At 36.6% G+C, this 18,871-nt stretch overlaps 3 protein-coding genes across 3 annotated transcripts; 1 reads left to right on the forward strand and 2 right to left on the reverse strand.

Annotated features, from left to right (window-relative positions):
* Nucleotides 1-3,250: 3,250 nt before the first annotated feature.
* Nucleotides 3,251-5,277, reverse strand: LOC111902360 (psbP-like protein 1, chloroplastic). Its single transcript, XM_023898205.3, has 7 exons — nucleotides 5,137-5,277; nucleotides 4,466-4,598; nucleotides 4,314-4,397; nucleotides 4,105-4,187; nucleotides 3,794-3,988; nucleotides 3,609-3,705; nucleotides 3,251-3,526 (listed from the first exon to the last, which is right to left on the reverse strand). The coding sequence occupies exons 2-7, from the start codon at nucleotides 4,581-4,583 to the stop codon at nucleotides 3,423-3,425; spliced, it is 681 nt and encodes a 226-aa protein (XP_023753973.1). The 5' UTR covers nucleotides 4,584-4,598; nucleotides 5,137-5,277; the 3' UTR covers nucleotides 3,251-3,422.
* A 175-nt stretch (nucleotides 5,278-5,452) lies between these two features.
* Nucleotides 5,453-7,262, forward strand: LOC111902359 (pentatricopeptide repeat-containing protein PNM1, mitochondrial). The gene has a single exon (XM_023898204.2). The coding sequence runs from the start codon at nucleotides 5,510-5,512 to the stop codon at nucleotides 7,085-7,087; it is 1,578 nt and encodes a 525-aa protein (XP_023753972.1). The 5' UTR covers nucleotides 5,453-5,509; the 3' UTR covers nucleotides 7,088-7,262.
* A 2,802-nt stretch (nucleotides 7,263-10,064) lies between these two features.
* On the reverse strand, nucleotides 10,065-17,473 carry LOC111902358 (cleavage stimulation factor subunit 50). Its single transcript, XM_023898203.2, has 13 exons — nucleotides 16,993-17,473; nucleotides 16,658-16,741; nucleotides 16,436-16,566; nucleotides 16,287-16,359; nucleotides 16,113-16,196; nucleotides 11,941-12,027; nucleotides 11,434-11,504; nucleotides 11,288-11,339; nucleotides 11,019-11,177; nucleotides 10,803-10,957; nucleotides 10,616-10,724; nucleotides 10,476-10,532; nucleotides 10,065-10,401 (listed from the first exon to the last, which is right to left on the reverse strand). The coding sequence occupies exons 1-13, from the start codon at nucleotides 17,092-17,094 to the stop codon at nucleotides 10,246-10,248; spliced, it is 1,320 nt and encodes a 439-aa protein (XP_023753971.1). The 5' UTR covers nucleotides 17,095-17,473; the 3' UTR covers nucleotides 10,065-10,245.
* Nucleotides 17,474-18,871: the final 1,398 nt, after the last annotated feature.

Genomic DNA, 18,871 nt, shown 5'->3' on the forward strand with positions numbered 1-18,871 from the left:
GTGAAGACACAATTTGATTCATAGATTATTATTTGTGTGCTCTTTCTCTTTCTGAGCTACTCGCATTTGCAACCTCAGATTTTTATGCGTCATAGACTCAGATCCACAGATTTTTCGAAGTTTGGATCTTTTCCGAGGTTTGCATTTATACTCCCTTCAGACCATTATTTGGGAGTTCGGGTTTGCATTTCGGTTATCAGCATTATTGTTCTTCAGAAGTGGGTTTATCATACATATTCTACAGTGTTTGTTAAGTTCGGCAATACATCACCAAGTCTACTCATAACCCAAAAATAATATCCTCGTTTTTACTGGTAGATCCTCACATCAAGGGGGATTGCGCGATGCTCCATCATATCCGACGTATTCTCTTGCTTGGTTTCATGATTATTTGTATCTTTATTGCATGGTCGTTCGAAAATAAGGGAGAATCATGAGCATCCATTCTATTTTATTATTGGAGTTTTGAGTTAGAGACATTTGAAGACGGAGATCGATTTAGTAGTGTGATGTGGCACTGATTTTTTATCTTTACAGATCGAATTTTTGGCATTACTATATATTCTTCGGATTACGATTATTTATCTTCAGACTCTACATTTTGGGATGTCTCATTTGTGTTATCATTCAGATCAGATCTTATGATTTCTCGAGTTTGGATTTGTGATACGTTGAAGAAGAAGATTATTTTGGCAATGTGACGTGACACTTATTTTTGATTTTCCGATCAAATTTTTGGCATTGTTAGACCATGTCTTCAGATTCACATTATTTATCATTTGGACTTTATTTTTGGATGCTTCACATTTTTAGTAGGTTATCATATATTATTTGGTGCATTATCACTTTAGTTCGGTATTTTTATTCAGAGATTGGGCTCTTCGGTTCAACAGTCGAGGGGGAGACTATGAACATGATTAGTTTTTAGGGATTGATCAAATTCGAAGATTGGGATTTCATATTTTTATTCAGAGATTGGGTTCCTCTGTATGTTCCTTGATGATAGAGATTCCATTGCCAAATTTCGAGATTGACAGCTTCAACTTTTCTGAGACACTTCAGCACCAGACCTACCGGACCTACCCATCGGATGTTCTGTCTTTTCTCACTGCTTTACCCTCACCATTTCCGAGCATTTAGGGGGAGATTGTTGGAGCAGGAAAATGCTCTACAATGATGAGTGTTTATTACGTTAAATTATTCCCTTGTATGAAAAGCATATTCTCCCCACTAGTATATAAAGTGGACATGGTCATTTGTAAGTAAGTGTTCACTATGTAGACATTAGTTTAGAGAGAGTTTTGGATGGGGATTCTCCCCATCCCGGAGAGTTGTTCGTGTAATATTTTGTATATCTCTATCTATCCACTACAGTTGTACTCACATATTATGTTCTTCATTGTTCATACGATTATCTTCTTGATATTATATTTCCGCACCAATCCAATCGACAAAATGGTAACCTACAACCCTACCCTTCAAATCCCTTAAATAAAGACCAAAACCCAGAAAATTAGGGTTTACACTCTAGCGGCCACCACATTGTGGCCATAACCTTGCTACATCGTGGTGCACAAGAATGATGTGTGTTTCATAAGGTCATGACCACGTCGTGGTGTATCTTCTACCACATCGTGGTCATTACAAAACCCACATTTTACTTCTTTAATTGCCGAAACATAAATGAATCATTTACCTGGAGTGGATGTTATACCAACCATGTTTGTGATTTATGCTTTCATCCCCATCCTTTGGTGTCCTTTTGGACAACCACAACCACACAATACACACACTCGATGTACACACACATGTCAAGCGGATGACGGGAAGTAGTTCAAGGAAGTGGGTCAAGAGTATTATCTAAGTGACAATGGGTAACCGGTTTACCCTTCGGAATTCCCAAAAGGACTATTTAAACGTGAAATAAGTCATTTATCCCCCTATAAAGCCATAAAATAAGTTTAGGGACTGATTAGACAAATTTCGAAAACATTGTAGGGCTACAATGTCATTTCCCCCATCATATATCATGATTGCTTATAAGGTATGCAATTGGTACAATCATATTTAAGTCCAATCTTCAAATTGCAAATTGATGGAGTCAATTATGTATCCAGTTTGCTCATTTTCATTGGAGAAGATCCATCATTTGTTTTCCGATTGTTGAGAGTTGGTGGAGTTGTGGGCTCGTATTGCGATCTAGTGTGGGATTCAACTCATTAATCCCATTTCTCTTCATTCTTTAGTCTCCTAGTCTGACTCGGTTTAGTCTCCTAGTTTGGCTCTGGCTCAGTTCAGTTGGTCGAAGGCCAGTGGAAGGCGTTTGATGCAGCGGTATTGACTACTTTCTATTGTATTTGGAATTTTCGGAATTTCTTAATTTTTGGGATGAGCGCACCTAGGAAATCTGTTATTTTTTATGATGTTGTAAACTAATTATTTTTTTGGATTTCTAATAGGTGCAAAAAAGCTAAGTTGTTGTGGGTTTCTTGGTTGCAAAACCCAACCTTAGTTTTTACTTCTTTGTAACTAGTCTTTTCTAACTTCTTTCTAATAAAATTATGTCGTTCCAAAAAATGTAACTAAACGTTAGATATCTCTTTTTATAATTTTAACATCTAACATCTCCTCGATTAGGCTTATTTGTTATAATAAAAGTTGCTAGTATGGTTGTAATCGAGTCGAGTCAACTCCCGAGATACTCAAGACCGACTCGAAAATTACTTGAAATTGATTCAGTTCAAATCAAGGCGAGTTCAAGCTCAAGCTACTCAAGTATACTATCGAATCAAGTTCAGGTATTGGAATGCTTGGCTCGTGAAGCTCACGAGCTTAATCGAGCTGAGCCATATTTACACTTTTGTCTCTTATTTTATTCATATTTCATATAATAGAGTTGAATCGAGCTTGCAAGCTTATTCATATTTCTATTGCAATTTAATGTTATTTTATTTATTTAATAATTAATCTAGTCAAGTCGAACAATGCTCGAAAGTGTCGATTACTTTATCAAGTTCAAGCTTGAAAATTAAGGCTTGAGTCTTTCGAGCTTGGCAGTAACCGACTCGACTCGACTCGATTACACCCTAGTTGGTGGTACATAGGGGAACCAAATCCAAAAGCCCTTTTATTGTAAGACGATGTACAAGCTGCAAATGGGTAACAGTTAACTGTTTTACCAAACGCAACTTTTTTTCATATAAAAGTTGGTTAACTAATAACAAAAGCAACGAAAATTCAAGACAAATCGTAAATAATAACTTTTCCTTCACATTAACGGACTATAAATATAAACACACATCTTTGAAATTAAATGAAAATGCAATCACTCAAGAATCAAGACACAAAATGCTCAACTATATATATGGAATTGGGCTAGCCTGTAGTGTTAGCTAGGAAGTTGAAAACAATGAGTGAATGTCTTAGACATTAAAGATTTTGAAGGAATCAACAACGGTGTTTAATTTGTCTTTCATCTTCCCCCATCTTCTCTCGTTTGCCCCCGTTGTCAAAGTGTAAAACTTCCCTGCCAAAAAAGAACAGACAGACTGTGACTATGACTGTGACTATGACTGAAGGGGAGAAAATGTGTAAATATTTATATATACCGTTTGCGATGACGATAGTACTGAGAGCATGGCGAGTGAAGTTTGGGGCTTGAGCCACAAATTCAAAGGTGTAATAAGCTTTCCCATCCACGTCATGCTGCGAAATGAAAATGAAAATGGTGATAAATTTAAGAAACCATTAAAATTAATAATGGAGAAATGTGAGATAAAATTACGGATATAACCTCGGCTGCAGTAAGTAGCTTGGTCTTTTGTGATGGGGGAGCAAGAACCTTCTTAATTAAAGCTGCAGCAACCTCTTGTGGGGAACCAAGGTCTCTTATGTCCTCTTTGTTTGTAGGGAACACAGTAACACTTACATTTTCTAGAGGTTCAATAACATCTTTAAAAACCTTGTCTTGCCCTTCAATAACAACCTCCTGCTTCAATGAAAAAAGGAAATTGAAGAGCATTTCATTAATGTTTTTCACCAAACAGATTTATAGAAATGAGGAAGTAAAAGAAAAAGAAAAAAGAAAAAGAAAAAGAATCAAGCCTGCCATCCAAAGGGATAGATAAATGAGTATCCATCACTCTTATCAGTGACAGGTAAAAATCCCTTTGCATTTTCTGCAGCAACTGAGAGCCATATCAAAAGTTTACTCTTAGAAACCCATGAATTATTTAATCATTCAGACAAACAAATATCTATCAGCTTTAGGCCAAATAAATCATAATCATTAATCAGCATGGAAGAATACGTACATGCTGTTGATTTCTGGTATGACAAAAGAAACCAAGGCACTATTGTTACCCCAGTGGCAAGTAGTTGGCGCCTCCCTGTTTTATCTGTAAAAAATAAAAAATAAATAAATAAATAAATAACCAGGTTAAAATATCTCTCTACAGATGTGTACCTTGGAGAGTGGTTGAAGGGGACGATATTTGCTCTGCTCTAACAACAAAAGGCACGCCTCTTTGGAAGCGACTGTTTGTATTCAGATGAATACATGGTAACTGTTGCAAAGACAACATTGTCTTTGGTTTGCTCTGCACATTGCACAACAAACCAATATCCAAGATTTGGGTTTTTCAAATGTAAAATAAATACGATAACATGTGCATTATCAAGGTACTTTCATTCAGGACTTTCATCGAACACCAGGTGGGCATTGGGAACTTCATCATAACAAAATGGAAAAGATACAGGGTAATAGACAGACTCATGACGCTATAACGAAGGTAACGTAGTGTTACTTCTCATTGATACATATACAGATACATAAATTGGAGTTTCTTTTGCAATGTATTGCTCTTTCTGTTCTCGAATAACAAATTTACATAATTCTTCAATTTTAAACATAATGAGGAGATGATCTAATATCACTCACTCAACCACAACAAATATGCAATTTTCGCTAATGCATTTCCCCAAAATCAGATAATCCACTATTCTACTTAACAAATTGGGAGTGAAATTAACTAATTTGGAACAACCTATTGGATGGATAAAAATTAAAACATAAGAACACATTCATACATGAAATGGGTAAAGAAGAATTACAAAGAAAAAATTCATAATTTGTACCTTTTTTTGATTTTTTGGCCAAAAAACCCAGGAACTATGGACAAAAGATGAAGTCTCTTGATTTTATGGCAACCACATCATCCTACATATATCGTATCTCTCTCATTCTATCCACTTCCTTATATGCCTCTCATATTATTTAGATGCAAAAAGACTCTTATACCCTCTAAAATTATGGAAAAATAACAAGTCCAAAAGTCGGGTACTTGGGTAGTGTCGTCTTTCTACATAACAATATACACAACCCGGATTTAACTTTCGGGTCGGATGAAATAATCCGGGTCAAGTCGTTTTAGGTTTCGAAGAACGATCTTAAAATCTTGAATTACACAAAGCTCTCCTCTTTTTTCCTTTCTCCTGCTCTGAAACAGCGATGCCTAGACCGTCTCCGCCGTTAATGGCGGCTCATCTTCGGATCCTGCTCCGCCGTCGGTACTTCTCTTCATCACTTCCACCTCCACCGCCGCCGCCACCACTGCGATCAATCCACCATTTTCTCCACCCCCATAAACCCTCGCTCTCTAAACCCTACTCTCTTTTTACACCTTTTCCCCCGTTCTCTAAATTCTTCTCTTCCCAAACCCAAATCGAAACCCCACCTGAAGATTCACAAGACATTGCACAATCTCTCTCGTATGAGCTCCTCAAAGACCCAAATGAGCAATCTCTCCCTCTCCCTCATCGCCTTGACCTAAGCTTCTCTCATATCACTCTCACCTCTAATATTATTCTCACTGCACTCAATCTCTCCCCGGAATCGGGACGCACAGCACTCGATTTCCATAAATGGTTATCCACAAGAACTGACTTTAAGCTAACTGACGAAACTTTGGCTTATTTCATCGATTACTTTGGTCGGCGTAAGGATTTCAAGGCAACCCACGAACTTCTTGTAGCCAGCAAAGGTATTTCGGGCGTTAAGACATTTGAATCATCCATCGATCGTTTGGTTAGAGCTGGTCGACCGACGCAGGCGGTTGCATTTTTTGATAAAATGGAGAGTGATTACGCCTTCGTGAGGAATATGGATTCGCTGAAATTCATCGTGTCTAAGTTATGTGAACATGGATTTGCTAGTTACGCTGAGAAAATGGTTACAAATGTCGCGAATGAGTTTTTCCCAGATGAATTCATCTGTGATACATTGATTAAAGGTTGGTGTGTTGATGGAAAGCTTGATGAAGCTCGGAGGTTATCACAAGAGATGTATAGAGGAGGGTTTGAAATCGGTCCAGTGGCATATAACGCCATTCTTGATTGTGTGTGTAAGCTTTGTAGGAAGAAAGATCCCTTTCGCTTACAATTCGAAGCAGAAAAAGTATTGATCGATATGGATGTGGCTGGTGTTCCAAGAAACGTGGAAACTTTCAACGTCTTGATTAATAATCTTTGCAAAATTCGTAAGACTGAAGAAGCAATGAATTTGTTTGATCGAATGGGTGAATGGGGGTGTCATCCAAATGAGAAAACATTTCTTGTTCTAATCAAGAGTTTATATCAAGCTGCAAGAACAGGAGAGGGTGATGAGATGATCGATAAGATGAAATCTGCTGGATTTGGTGAAGCACTCGATAAGAAATCTTACTATGAGTTTCTCAAGATTCTGTGTGGAATTGAGAGGATTGACCATGCGTTGACTGTTTTTGCAAAGATGAAGAAAGATGGTTGTGAACCTGGGATCAAGACTTATGATCTATTGATGGGGAAGCTTTGTGCTCATGGGCGTGTTGAAAAGGCGAATGTTCTTTTTAAAGAAGCTGAAAGTAAGGGTGTAGGAGTTGTAGTGAAAGCTTATAAATTGGATCCAAGGTTTATGAAGAAACCAAAAATGGTGAAGGAGAAGAAGCGGGAGACATTACCAGAAAAGATGGCTAGGAAGAGGAGAAGGCTTAAGCAGATCAGGTTGAGTTTTGTGAAGAAGCCAAAGAAAGCTCAAAGGCGAGCTTATTGAGGGATTTTGAAGGTGTGATATGAAATATAAATCGGTACAATGATCTTATCATTGAATTTTATTATGTTTCCCTTGTTGTTTTTCATTTTGTTATTTGGCAAACATTAGAACACTGAACACCTAGTTTTTTTTTTATCAAAAAATAAACCCAAGATAGTGTTTCCCTGTTGCTCTAGACATTGTTTTTATCCATTGGCAAACATTGCAACAACCACTTTCAAATTCCACATGTATGGAAGGAGGTTAATTGTCTTTCATGGATTCATGAGGGAACAGAATGCAAAAGCCTTAGTTTTTGACCAAATTAACACAGTCCAAGATTCGAAAAGAAGATCATAGATACATAGATACAAGATGCAATAGTTGGTCTGTTACAAGGTTGAAGATTCAAATAGTTTGTTCATGATTTGACACAATATATGTATGGCTTGTATTATTATGTCAAGATGACACGATAGGTACTCCGATCAATTTGAATTGTTACTTGATGGAAGTAACTTTAGGGTGTTGTCAATTGATTTTCTCATTAGATGAGAGACCTATCCTTATAACACAAATATTCTGCCTCATAATCTTTCCAAGAAGATTAAGTATCATAATGAGAATAAATCTATTCTTTGGTCAAACTATTCCGTAGTATCATTGTCTTTTAACATGCCTATAAAGATCAGATCTCCAAGTAAGTTTTAGTATTCTTGATCTGTTGGATTAACTTGATTTATGTGTACATAACAATAGTGCCTTAAAGTTAAAAAGCTTGAGGTTGCCTACTTGCCCATGCTACCTCTACTACTCTAAAAAGAGGAAGGGTAAATGTTAAGGATGGAGAGTCTAAGGATTAGAAAACGAGTAAAAGTACGAGTTTGATTCCTAGCAATTTCAAGGGTCCTCCCCGATGTAATTTTTCCGCTAAAAATGGCACTTCCAATTGGATTGCCGTAAGTTGAACGAATGGTCAACAAATAAATGTTATCTTGATACTCATATAATTTACGAATCACTTGATGTCAACATTCCCGTTTAAATACATGGTGGATTGATTATGGTTCCATGGTATGCATTTAAAGTTCTCTATAAGGATTTCATATACAATCTCGAGATAAGAAATAAACTAAACGAATGGAAATGATTTGAACATGGAAGCTAAGGAACCTTATCTTTAATGTTAGAAGGTGGATTCTCTTTGAATTTTTATGTATCGAGCATAGCTCGAAATTCCGTATGTGTACATAAGTTAAATGATTATTATTATTCATTTACTTCCAGTCTTTATAAAATTACTATTTAATTAAATTCGGAAATCATTGATTTTTGTTGTTTGGAGGGAAACCTATTTAGATTATGTGTGGATGGCCAAATCTCTATTATTGCTTGATGTTAATGCGAATTCACATAAGATAAGGCAAGACATGGAGACTTAACTATGTTATGGCATCAATCAAGCGTTGTCAAGATTTCAATCTTGATTGAAGGGTCTTACAATCCTACATTTGAAAAACGTAAAAGATCGTATTGATATAAGATCGCATACGAGATCGTAGGATCATGATTGAGATTGGGATTTGGTTCTATATTTAAATGAATTTATAACACATAACAAAAGGCAGCAACAAATAGAGAGAAACTCAATACTTGTTTATTACTAAAATTAGGGGTGTCAATTTATGACACGACACGACAAAAATACACGAAACGAAACGAAATCGGGACGAAATCAAAATTTGAATTCGTGTTCGTGTCAAGATTAAAAAACATGATGTCGTGTCGTGTCGTGTTCGTGTTCATAAATCGACACGATTAAGCATGTGGTTATCGGGTTTTTCGTGTTTGTCATTTTTATCGTGTTATATATCTTTAAGTATGAATGAAATACACTAGTAGTTATGTAATATGATATGTCGTGTCGTGTCGAGTTGTCGTGTTTTAATTGGTTCGTTTTTGTGTTAATGAAAAAAACACGACATCGTGTAGTGTCGTGTTCGTGTTATACAAAACTTTGTTGTGTCGTGTCGTGTCAGACAAAAACAAATAAAAACACGACACGACTGCCCGACTTGACAGCCCTAACTAAAATTCAAGATGTCTTTCAAGGCTTACATTGAACCCTTTATAAAGATCGCATACGAGATCGTATGATCGTGGGATCGAGATCTAGTATTGCCTTTAAATGAATTTATGACACAGAACGGAAACAAAAAATAGAGAGAAAATCAATACTTGTTTATTACTGAAATTGAAGATGTTTTTCATGACTTACAATGCACGATGCTAAATTTGATAGGTACAACCAAACTTGGAAAACTCATATCAACAATAAGTTCTATTAAATAACCTTCTAAATAAGAAAAGAGAAATTCAGAAAATAAAGAAAACAAATATTTTGTCATAAAAAACAGAATAAAACAAAAACGAAAAATATCGAAAATTAGGAAAAATTGATATTTGGGGGCCTAAACAGTGGGATTTGAGGGTCGACCCTTTTTGTCGACTTGTCAGGAGCTTCGGCCCGTCGATTTATCACACGTCTCCAAATTCGTTACGGATCAAAAGTTATGTTCATTTCAAGTTGGCCTCTTTTGGCCCGTTTATCTTTCTTCCACTTGTCCATAAAAGCTTCAACCAAATCATCTATGTGGTCCGCATCAATTTATAACTATGTTTTCATTTTTACAGATTCCTAAAACATGAGTTTACTATTTAATTTTTAAACCAACAATTATGTCATTTTTGGTGGATCTTAAGATCTCAATTCCTGATGTTGCAAAGCTAAAAGCAATCATACATATGATCCCAGTCTTAACGACTTTGGCATCAACATTGCTACGATATATCACAAGATACGAAGTTCAAGGGAAATACAAGGTGTGAATATTTGAACTAATAATCGACATTTGTAGACCTTTTCCTGATGGAGATCTTAAACCATGTCAAGAATGAAGGCATTGCCAAACACTCAAAAGAGTCGAACCAATCTAAATGTCCAAGATTAACTTCATTAATTTACATCAATCTTTTTTTGGTTTAAATTTTCATGTGTCAAATATTCATTTCTCATATCAATCTATATGGACACAAAATCACATCACCTTTGACCCATATTTCTTGTTTATCACATGATTACAACTCACCAATGTAGCCAACTCAAAGTCACCGAGCCACTAAGGAGTTTCCTTCCAAAATCTTATTGACCGGTCAATACCACATGACACAAACGCTGGCTCAGTGGGTGAGTGTTCGAGCCACCTTGGTGCGCCAACATGGTTCGAAGGCCATCTTGCCACTTTTTCTGCACTAACAGCATCCCATATAACTATCTGTATATCAAAAAACATAACATCAGTTATTATAAATCATATTCAATTCAAATCAAACCATAAAAAATAACAACCTCGTTGCTAGGTTCATCAATGCACAATACAAATTCTTCCGTATCATTAAAAATAGCCTGAAGAATATAAGACAACAAGTCCATGTCAGCAAGCAAGTCAAAAAACTTATTTGACACGTCAGCATTTTGTAACGGCTTACCTGGCATCGCAACTGTGTATGTGTAGCTCCAAGATAATGCTTCACTAATCTCCCTGTTCCAACTTCCCAAAGCTTCACAGATGAATCCTTTCCACATGAAAGAACATATCTAAATAAAAAAAGGAAAAAAAACCCAAATATAATGTGTCGTTTTTCACATAAAATGATAAAAATAAAAATATTTTACCTTTGATCTTTTGTAAAATTTGCACTAGTGGCCTCAGCTGACCCATGTGCACTAAGTATAGACCTAACAACATTACTATTCACCCCATCCCATATTCTAATAGCACCATCTTTCGAAGCTGTTACATACATGCCACCTGTACATGAATATCTCACCTACAAAAAAACACCGATTGTTTATTTTATTTTTTTTTTAAAATGTGTTTATTGGTTGTACCTGATTTATTGCACTTGTGGCACCGATTTCTTGTACATTTGCTGAGAGATAACACTGGAAAGTATTGATGTCATATAAATGTGGGACATGATGATCTGTCCCTGCAAGAAGAAAATCTCCAGAAGGATGAAAAGATACAGATCGAACATTGTGAGTGTCCTGAAAAAAATTTAAAGAATGAGAAAATAAAAAAATTATTTGTAAGAAATTTAAATTATGTGTTTGTGATGAATTATGAATTATGCTTTATGATAAGATAAGAAATAAACCTGGATAACCCTGAATGCTCTTTTTGCAACTGTCTTGGAAAAGTCAAAAAACCTGAATTGTGGTGAATATTAATGTAATTGATAATTTATAGGCTTTGAGATGCTATTTATTAAAAGATTAAACAGTTATGGATTTAGGATCATACTTTATTGTGTGATCTTTGGCCCCAGATATCAAAATAGTATTGTGAGGATGGAAATCTACATCGTTTATTGGCTGCATAAATATAAAAAAAAAAATCTTTTTATTTTTTCTTATAATAATAGTTCAGTGGCTAAATCAATAAAATGATGAAATGCTAAGTTTAGTCAAGCATTCTGAAGGGGGTAAAAAGGGGAATTCAACAAAATAAAGAGCATCTCTGGTAGTGGAAGGGTAATTTAGGCATTTTAGGCTTTTATGGTTGTTACGAAATTTATTTTTGGAATGCAAGGGCAAAATGGTCATTTAGTCTCCTTCAAACGGTTTATTCAATCTAAAACAGAAACAAATCTCATGTATACAACACTTTATCTAGACAAACATCATTACCCATTAAGCCATTTTTCCCTAAATCCTTTTTTTTTTGCCCTTTTCAAAAAAAGTTATCAACTTTAAAAAAAAAAAAAAAAAAAAAAAAAAAACAATTTTTTTTAAATGAAGAAAGAATTACCTGTAGATGGTCGTAAAATGTCCGTACTACAGGTCTTACAGGACCATCTCTTCCCTCTGGCAGCAACATCTGTTTGATTTTTGCCACCTGTAAATAAATGACAACAAATTTGTTACATAATAATGTTTGTATTTATAAATGTTGGGTTAATCCAGAAGACATGGGGGGCAATTAAGTAATTTCGAGTATCTATTATTTTTATTTACTTTTACGTAAGTCAGGTTGAAGTAATCAAAGGCCATGTAGGCCATTTTCCCTCTTTGTAGCTTAGTAGTCACGTGGGCAGTTGTTTCCTTATTTCTAGCATGAAGTTTAGATAAGTAGCAGGTTGTTTTCCCGTTTTTGATAAAGCATAAATAAAACTCAGAAAAGTTTGCCCTAAAATTATCTCTCTCTTTCTCTGTTATTTTAGTACTGGGGTTATCTGTATACCCCACAATTTGGTATCAGAGCTCACGGTATATGCCTAAGTACCAACCAAGAACCCACGGAAGGAAAGGAATCAGGAGGTGCATCTGACCCAAGGCCAAGATGAAGATGAACCAGCACTTTTGTTAGCTAAGTTTCAACCAGTTGAAGCCCAAGAGGAAGTGTATCTGAACGAACAACATGTAGTACCAAAGTTAAAGAGTTCAAAAGATATAGAGAACCGGACGAAAGTATGGTACCTGGATAACGGGGCATCGAACCACATGACAGGCGACAAAGATAAGTTTCAGGAACTTGATGAAGGTATTCGGGGTTACGTAAGGTTTGGAGATGCGTCTAAGGTGCGGATAGAAGGCAAAGGATCCATTGTCTTTCAATGTAAGACAGATGAAAGACGAGTGCTACAGGAGGTGTATTTTATCCCAAGTCTATGTAGCAATATAATAAGCTTGGGGCAATTAGCGGAGACTGGTGATGAGATTCTCATGAAAGGTTCGTTTTTATGGGTTCGTGACAAAACTGGAAGACTCTTAATGAAAGTAAAAAGATCCCCTAACCGTCTCTACAAGATCATTCTAAATGAGGCAAAACCAAAGTGTTTGCTAGGGAGTAGTGAAGAAACATCATGGTTGTGGCATGCCCGCTTAGGGCACGTGAATTTTCAATCACTTAAAAGGATGGCAGAGAAAAAGATTGTATTGGGATTGCCCAACGTGGAGCAGCCTGTACAGCTGTGTAAAGGTTGTATAGATGGTAAACACTCTCGAAATCCATTTCCTACACACACATTTTATAGAGCCAAGGCTAAATTAGAACTGATACATGCAGATCTTTGTGGTCCGATCACGCCTTCTACACCATCTGGAAACAGGTGTTTCCTGTTACTTGTAGATGATTTCAGTCGTGTGATGTGGTTATATTTGTTAAAAGATAAGGATGAAGCATTAGGGGTATTTCGAAAATTCCGTTTGCTTGTTGAGAATGAAACGGGTGAAAAGATGAAAGTGTTACGAACAGACCGAGGAGGCGAGTTTTTCTCAAAACAATTTGAAGCGTATTGTGACGAATCAGGCTTAAGACACCATTTTACAGCACCATATTCGCCACAGCAAAACGGCGTTGTCGAAAGGCGTAACCGCACGGTTGTGGAGATGATACGAAGCATGTTAAGTAGCATGGAGATTCCGAAGGTTTTGTGGGGAGAAGCAGCACGACATGCAACTTATATCCTTAACCGTGTGGCAACGAAAGCATTGGGAGACAAAACACCTTATGAGGTGTGGTCCGGGCGGAAACCAAATCTAGAGCATGTTAGAGTGTTTGGGTGTTTAGCTCATGCAAAGCTGATGCGAGGGAACTTGCAAAAGCTTGATAATCGTAGTGAGGTATTGGTACACTTGGGAATGGAAGCAGGAAGTAAAGCCTACAGGTTGTTGGACCCAAACACGGGAAGGATACGAGTGAGTAGAGATGTGTATTTCGAAGAAAACAAGGTTTGGCCATGGGAATCAGCTAAGAAAATTCGAGCAACTCCTGGAGTAATTCTCACATTTGGAACCATGGTACAAGATCAAGAACATGAGGTACAAGGTGTTGACCCACTCACTCCTTTAAACCATGCACCAGGTGATGACTACGTAAGTGAAGAAGTGGTTCACGAATCCCCATTAGAACAAGATACCCAGTCAAGTGATCATCAACAAACACCCATCCCGACAACACCAACAAGCTCAGTAGGGTCCACTAGTCCAGCCTCATCATCAACAGGAGGCGGTGCACCAAAGCGATACAGAACCTTGGCTGAATTATATGAAGAATGTGACGAGCTTTTATTTATGCAAGACATGGATGAACCCGTTAATTATTCCATGGCTTCTACAAAAAGAGAATGGGTCAAGGCGATGAAGTCGGAACTTGAAGCAATTGAGAGAAATCACACATGGAAGCTCGTTGATTTACTGGTAGGTCGAAAGCCTATTGGCTTGAAATGGGTGTATAAGTTAAAAAGAGATCCGCAAGGAGAAGTCTTGAAGCATAAGGCGAGACTAGTCGCAAAAGGGTATGTTCAAAAGCAAGGGTTGGATTTCGATGAAGTATTTGCTCCCGTCGCAAGAATTGAAACAATCCGAATCATACTCGCCATAGCAGGTAAACACGGGTGGCCGGTTTTTCATCTCGATGTCAAATCTGCCTTCCTAAATGGAGAGTTAAAGGAGGAAGTATATGTGTCACAACCCGAAGGATTCGTAAACCCAAAGGAACCTGAAAAGGTGTTGAAATTATCCAAGGCTCTCTATGGCCTTCGCCAAGCACCTAGAGCCTGGAACTCATGTCTCGACAAAAGTCTGAAAGCTATGGGTTTTCAAAGATGCCCTCAAGAGTATGCAGTGTATACAAGAAGCAAGAATGGTAAGCTCTTAATCGTTGGAGTTTATGTGGACGATTTAATTGTGACAGGTAATTGTAAAGTGGAGGTGTCTAAATTCAAGCAACAAATGAATGATGAATTTGAGATGAGTGATCTTGGTACTCTCTCATATTACTTGGGAATAGAAGTAGCTCAACATCAAGATGGCATAAGTATAAAGCAAACAGCGTATGCCAGAAGTATCCTCACAAAAGCTGGAATGACAGAATGCAATCCTTCTCTATATCCCATGGAACCGAAGTTGGAGCTTACCAAGGATGAAGAAGGCACACCGGTAAACCCAACGGAGTATAGAAGCATTATTGGTGGACTCTGATACCTTACACACACCAGGCCTGACATATCCTACGCAGTGGGCATGGCGAGTCGGTTCATGGAAAGACCCACTGTACAACATCAACAGGTAGTCAAGAGGATACTGAGGTACATCAAAGGGACCATCGATTTTGGTCTGATTTATGAAAGAGGAAAAGATGAAACTGAAATCATTGGGTATTCAGATAGCAACCATGCACGAGATTTGAATGATAGAAGGAGTACAGGTGGCATGGCATTTTATCTAAATGCAAGCTTAGTAGCATGGGCCTCACAGAAACAAAGATGTGTGGCTCTCTCATCATGTGAGGCAGAATTCATGGCTGCTACGTCAGCAACGTGTCAAGGGATATGGATCCGTCGGCTAATAAAAGGAATAACTGGTGAGAAAATAAAACCGGTGACCCTCTACCTCGATAACAGGTCAGCGATTGACTTAGTTCGAAACCTGGTTTTTCACGGACGGAGCAAACACATAGATACAAGATACCACTTTATCAGGGAGTGTGTAGAAAGGGGAGAGGTGGTCGTCAAGTTCGTATGCAGCAAAGAACAAAAAGCCGACATATTCACAAAGTCTTTAGCCAAAGTCAATTTCATAGAGATGCGAAGACTCCTTGGGGTGAAGGACACGAAGAGTTCTGGATTAAAGGGGAGTCTGTTGGGTTAATCCAGAAGACATGGGGGGCAATTAAGTAATTTTGAGTATCTATTATTTTTATTTACTTTTACGTAAGTCAGGTTGAAGTAATCAAAGGCCATGTAGGCCATTTTCCCTCTTTGTAGCTTAGTAGTCACGTGGGTAGTTGTTTCCTTATTTCTAGCATGAAGTTTAGATAAGTAGCAGGTTGTTTTCCCGTTTTTGATAAGCATAAATAAAACTCAGAAAAGTTTGCCCCAAAATTATCTCTCTCTTTCTCTGTTATTTTTAGTACTGGGGTTATCTGTATACCCCACAATAAATTGGAGCTATTATAGATTTATAACAAAAGATTATTACCTCAAATAACTTAATTGAGGTATCTGCACTTCCCGTTGCAAGAAACCTTCCATCAGGACTAAATCTTGCACATCTTGCAACATTCTACACCATAAAATAAATGTAAAATGACCTAACTATCCCCCCAACTTTAATCTTAACTTCATATGGTCCATATGGAAGCATATTGCATACCTTATGTTCTGAAACATGTCTTGTTTCGTGCTTTGGGAAACTCTTTGAGGAGCCTTTTGTATCATGTGCAGCACTGTTTGATTAAGCGATAGTTACGATGAATGTAAAATTACCAAACTACCCCCAAGAAAATTTGATTTCAGAAGTACCTGAAATCAACAGAAACAGCTCGGGAAGGTGGTATTGAGCCATATGCTGAGGGTATTAATGCGTTTGAATCAAACAATGTAGATGAAGGTACTCCTCCTCTCAGTGTTTCATCTTTTTCCACTGTAAGACCCTGTTTACTTTTCAGACATATCATTAAGTTTGAGGGTAAATTTGTAAAAGAGTAGCCATCGTTTCTACATTAAGTCAAAAAAAAAACAAACCTTGGCAACCAGTTCAAGGAGCTTGTTGGGAGAAGCTTCAATGTTAAGTGGTGTCATTGTAGCAGAAGCAACTGCACTTGCAGCCTAGAAAGAAGTAAGTAATGCAATTGAAAGTTTGAAACGAATCGGCTACAAAACTTGTAGTAAATCAAACTTGTGTTGAAAAGTTCGAATGCATATCAATCTTGTAGTTACAGTCTTACAGAGTTGGTAGTATGATTCACATAATCGAGATGTAAGTTATCATGATTACAAATCTAGGGATTAGAGGGATCGAGAAACTAAAACTAAAATCAATTGAACGAAGAACAAAACAGAGCGCACAAGGGCAATACCTGGGTGAGATTGTTGTCTCGAAGATGAGCAACGATTAGATTATTTACATATCGGTAAAGCTTTCCTTCCTGCAATGTCTGCTCCAAGTTGTTGGTATCCATGTCGAATCGTAGGTCGTAAGTTATCAATCGCCAGTTAAAACCCTCTAAAACCCTAGCTGTGTGCCTCTATCAAGAAGTGCATGGTGCCACTGATGGAATAATTGAAGATTTAAACAACAATACAAGATTTTGTGACTTGAACGCCATTATTGAAGGTGATTTCAGATGGGTTCGGGTATTTTGCGCTTAAAATATAAGATGCTTTCAATTTGGTCATGGCTATGGAATATTCATCATCGTAATTGGGAAAGTTTTCGAAAGATAAACAAATTTTGAACGATATAAAACGTTCCAATCACTAACATCAAGAAATAAACAACCTACAATTTTAAGCTTGTTAACATGAAATAGAAAATCAAGAATTTTGAATTTGTAAAATCATAAAAAGAAAGAATCTTGAAATTAATAACATCCAGAATAATAATTGTCTTAAATTTGTTAAGTTTGAAAAAAAAAAAAAAAATGAGAAATTTCATCTTACTTTTCATGTGAATTTTGCAAGTTTGGGCCAATTTTAGAGCTCACATGGGACTCTATACATTAAGCCAGGAAAATCTATTAAACACCTGTGTAGTTGGGATTTGCTCATCTTATTTGGACCTACAAATGGTTTCAACATAATACTTAAAATCTTAAATATTAAAGCCCAACATTTAACATTTCAACTACAAACCCAATGTACTCCTCGAACAGGAAAATCTATCAATCTATTTTATTAGAATTTGCATTCCTAATAATCTTAAATAAAATTACTGAACAGTTAATATTAATGAAACAATCACAAACAAAATCACTAAATATGATATTTATCAATTTACTCAACATTTTTGACATTTTCTTTGAAATCCCAGTTCTACATTTTCTATGAAATACCACGAATTAAACTTTTTGCCTAGTTGATGTTTAAGTATCTTCTCATACTAGCTTTCAAGTAAATTGTGGTGTTTTCGTTTTTATGGTTATAGAGTACTTAATTACGCCCCGAAAAAACTGATAATAAACCTGTATACTATAAAGGCTACTATGAATTACTAAAATCAAATGGTCGAGATTATTTACGAATTCCAAACCCAAATTTTGTAGTGTATTAAAAAGAACATATATATATATATATATATATATATATATATATATATATATATATATATATATATATATATATATATATATATATATATATATATATATATATATATATATATATATATATATATATACTCAAACTCAAGTGTTAAAAAATCAAAGCCATAACATGTCATAGTAAAACAATATCATAGTACAATCCCCAAGGATTTCGTAATACAGGAAATCATATTGTGATGCGCTGCGATTAAACAGGCTCCTTTCCTTTTGAAGAAAAAGTACCTGAAATCAAAACTGAAAAACCGTAAGCACGAAGCTTAGTGAGTTCCCTGAATAACACATATCATACATATCAAATGGGCCATACATGTCATACATATTGTGAGCCATACATATCAATCATATATCAAATAAGTTGTTATGTACCGTACATAGTCTTGATGTTATGCCACGGGCCGCCACGTGGTCTTTCTTGCCAAGTCGGGGGCCACCCCCTGGGTCTTACAGACAAGTGCCAAGAGCCGCCTCCTGATCTTCCATGCAAGTATCACAAAGACAACTAGCATATATACTACTCTACTTAGCTAATGAGCATATAGTGTGCCAGGAGCCACCTCCTGGTCTTTCATACATATTGCCTAGGGCTAACCCCCGGGTCTTCCTACCATACATAATAACATACTGTGTACCAAGA

The sequence above is a fragment of the Lactuca sativa genome, chromosome 5 (genome assembly GCF_002870075.4).
Source record: "Lactuca sativa cultivar Salinas chromosome 5, Lsat_Salinas_v11, whole genome shotgun sequence".
Classification (NCBI taxonomy): Eukaryota; Viridiplantae; Streptophyta; class Magnoliopsida; order Asterales; family Asteraceae; genus Lactuca; species Lactuca sativa.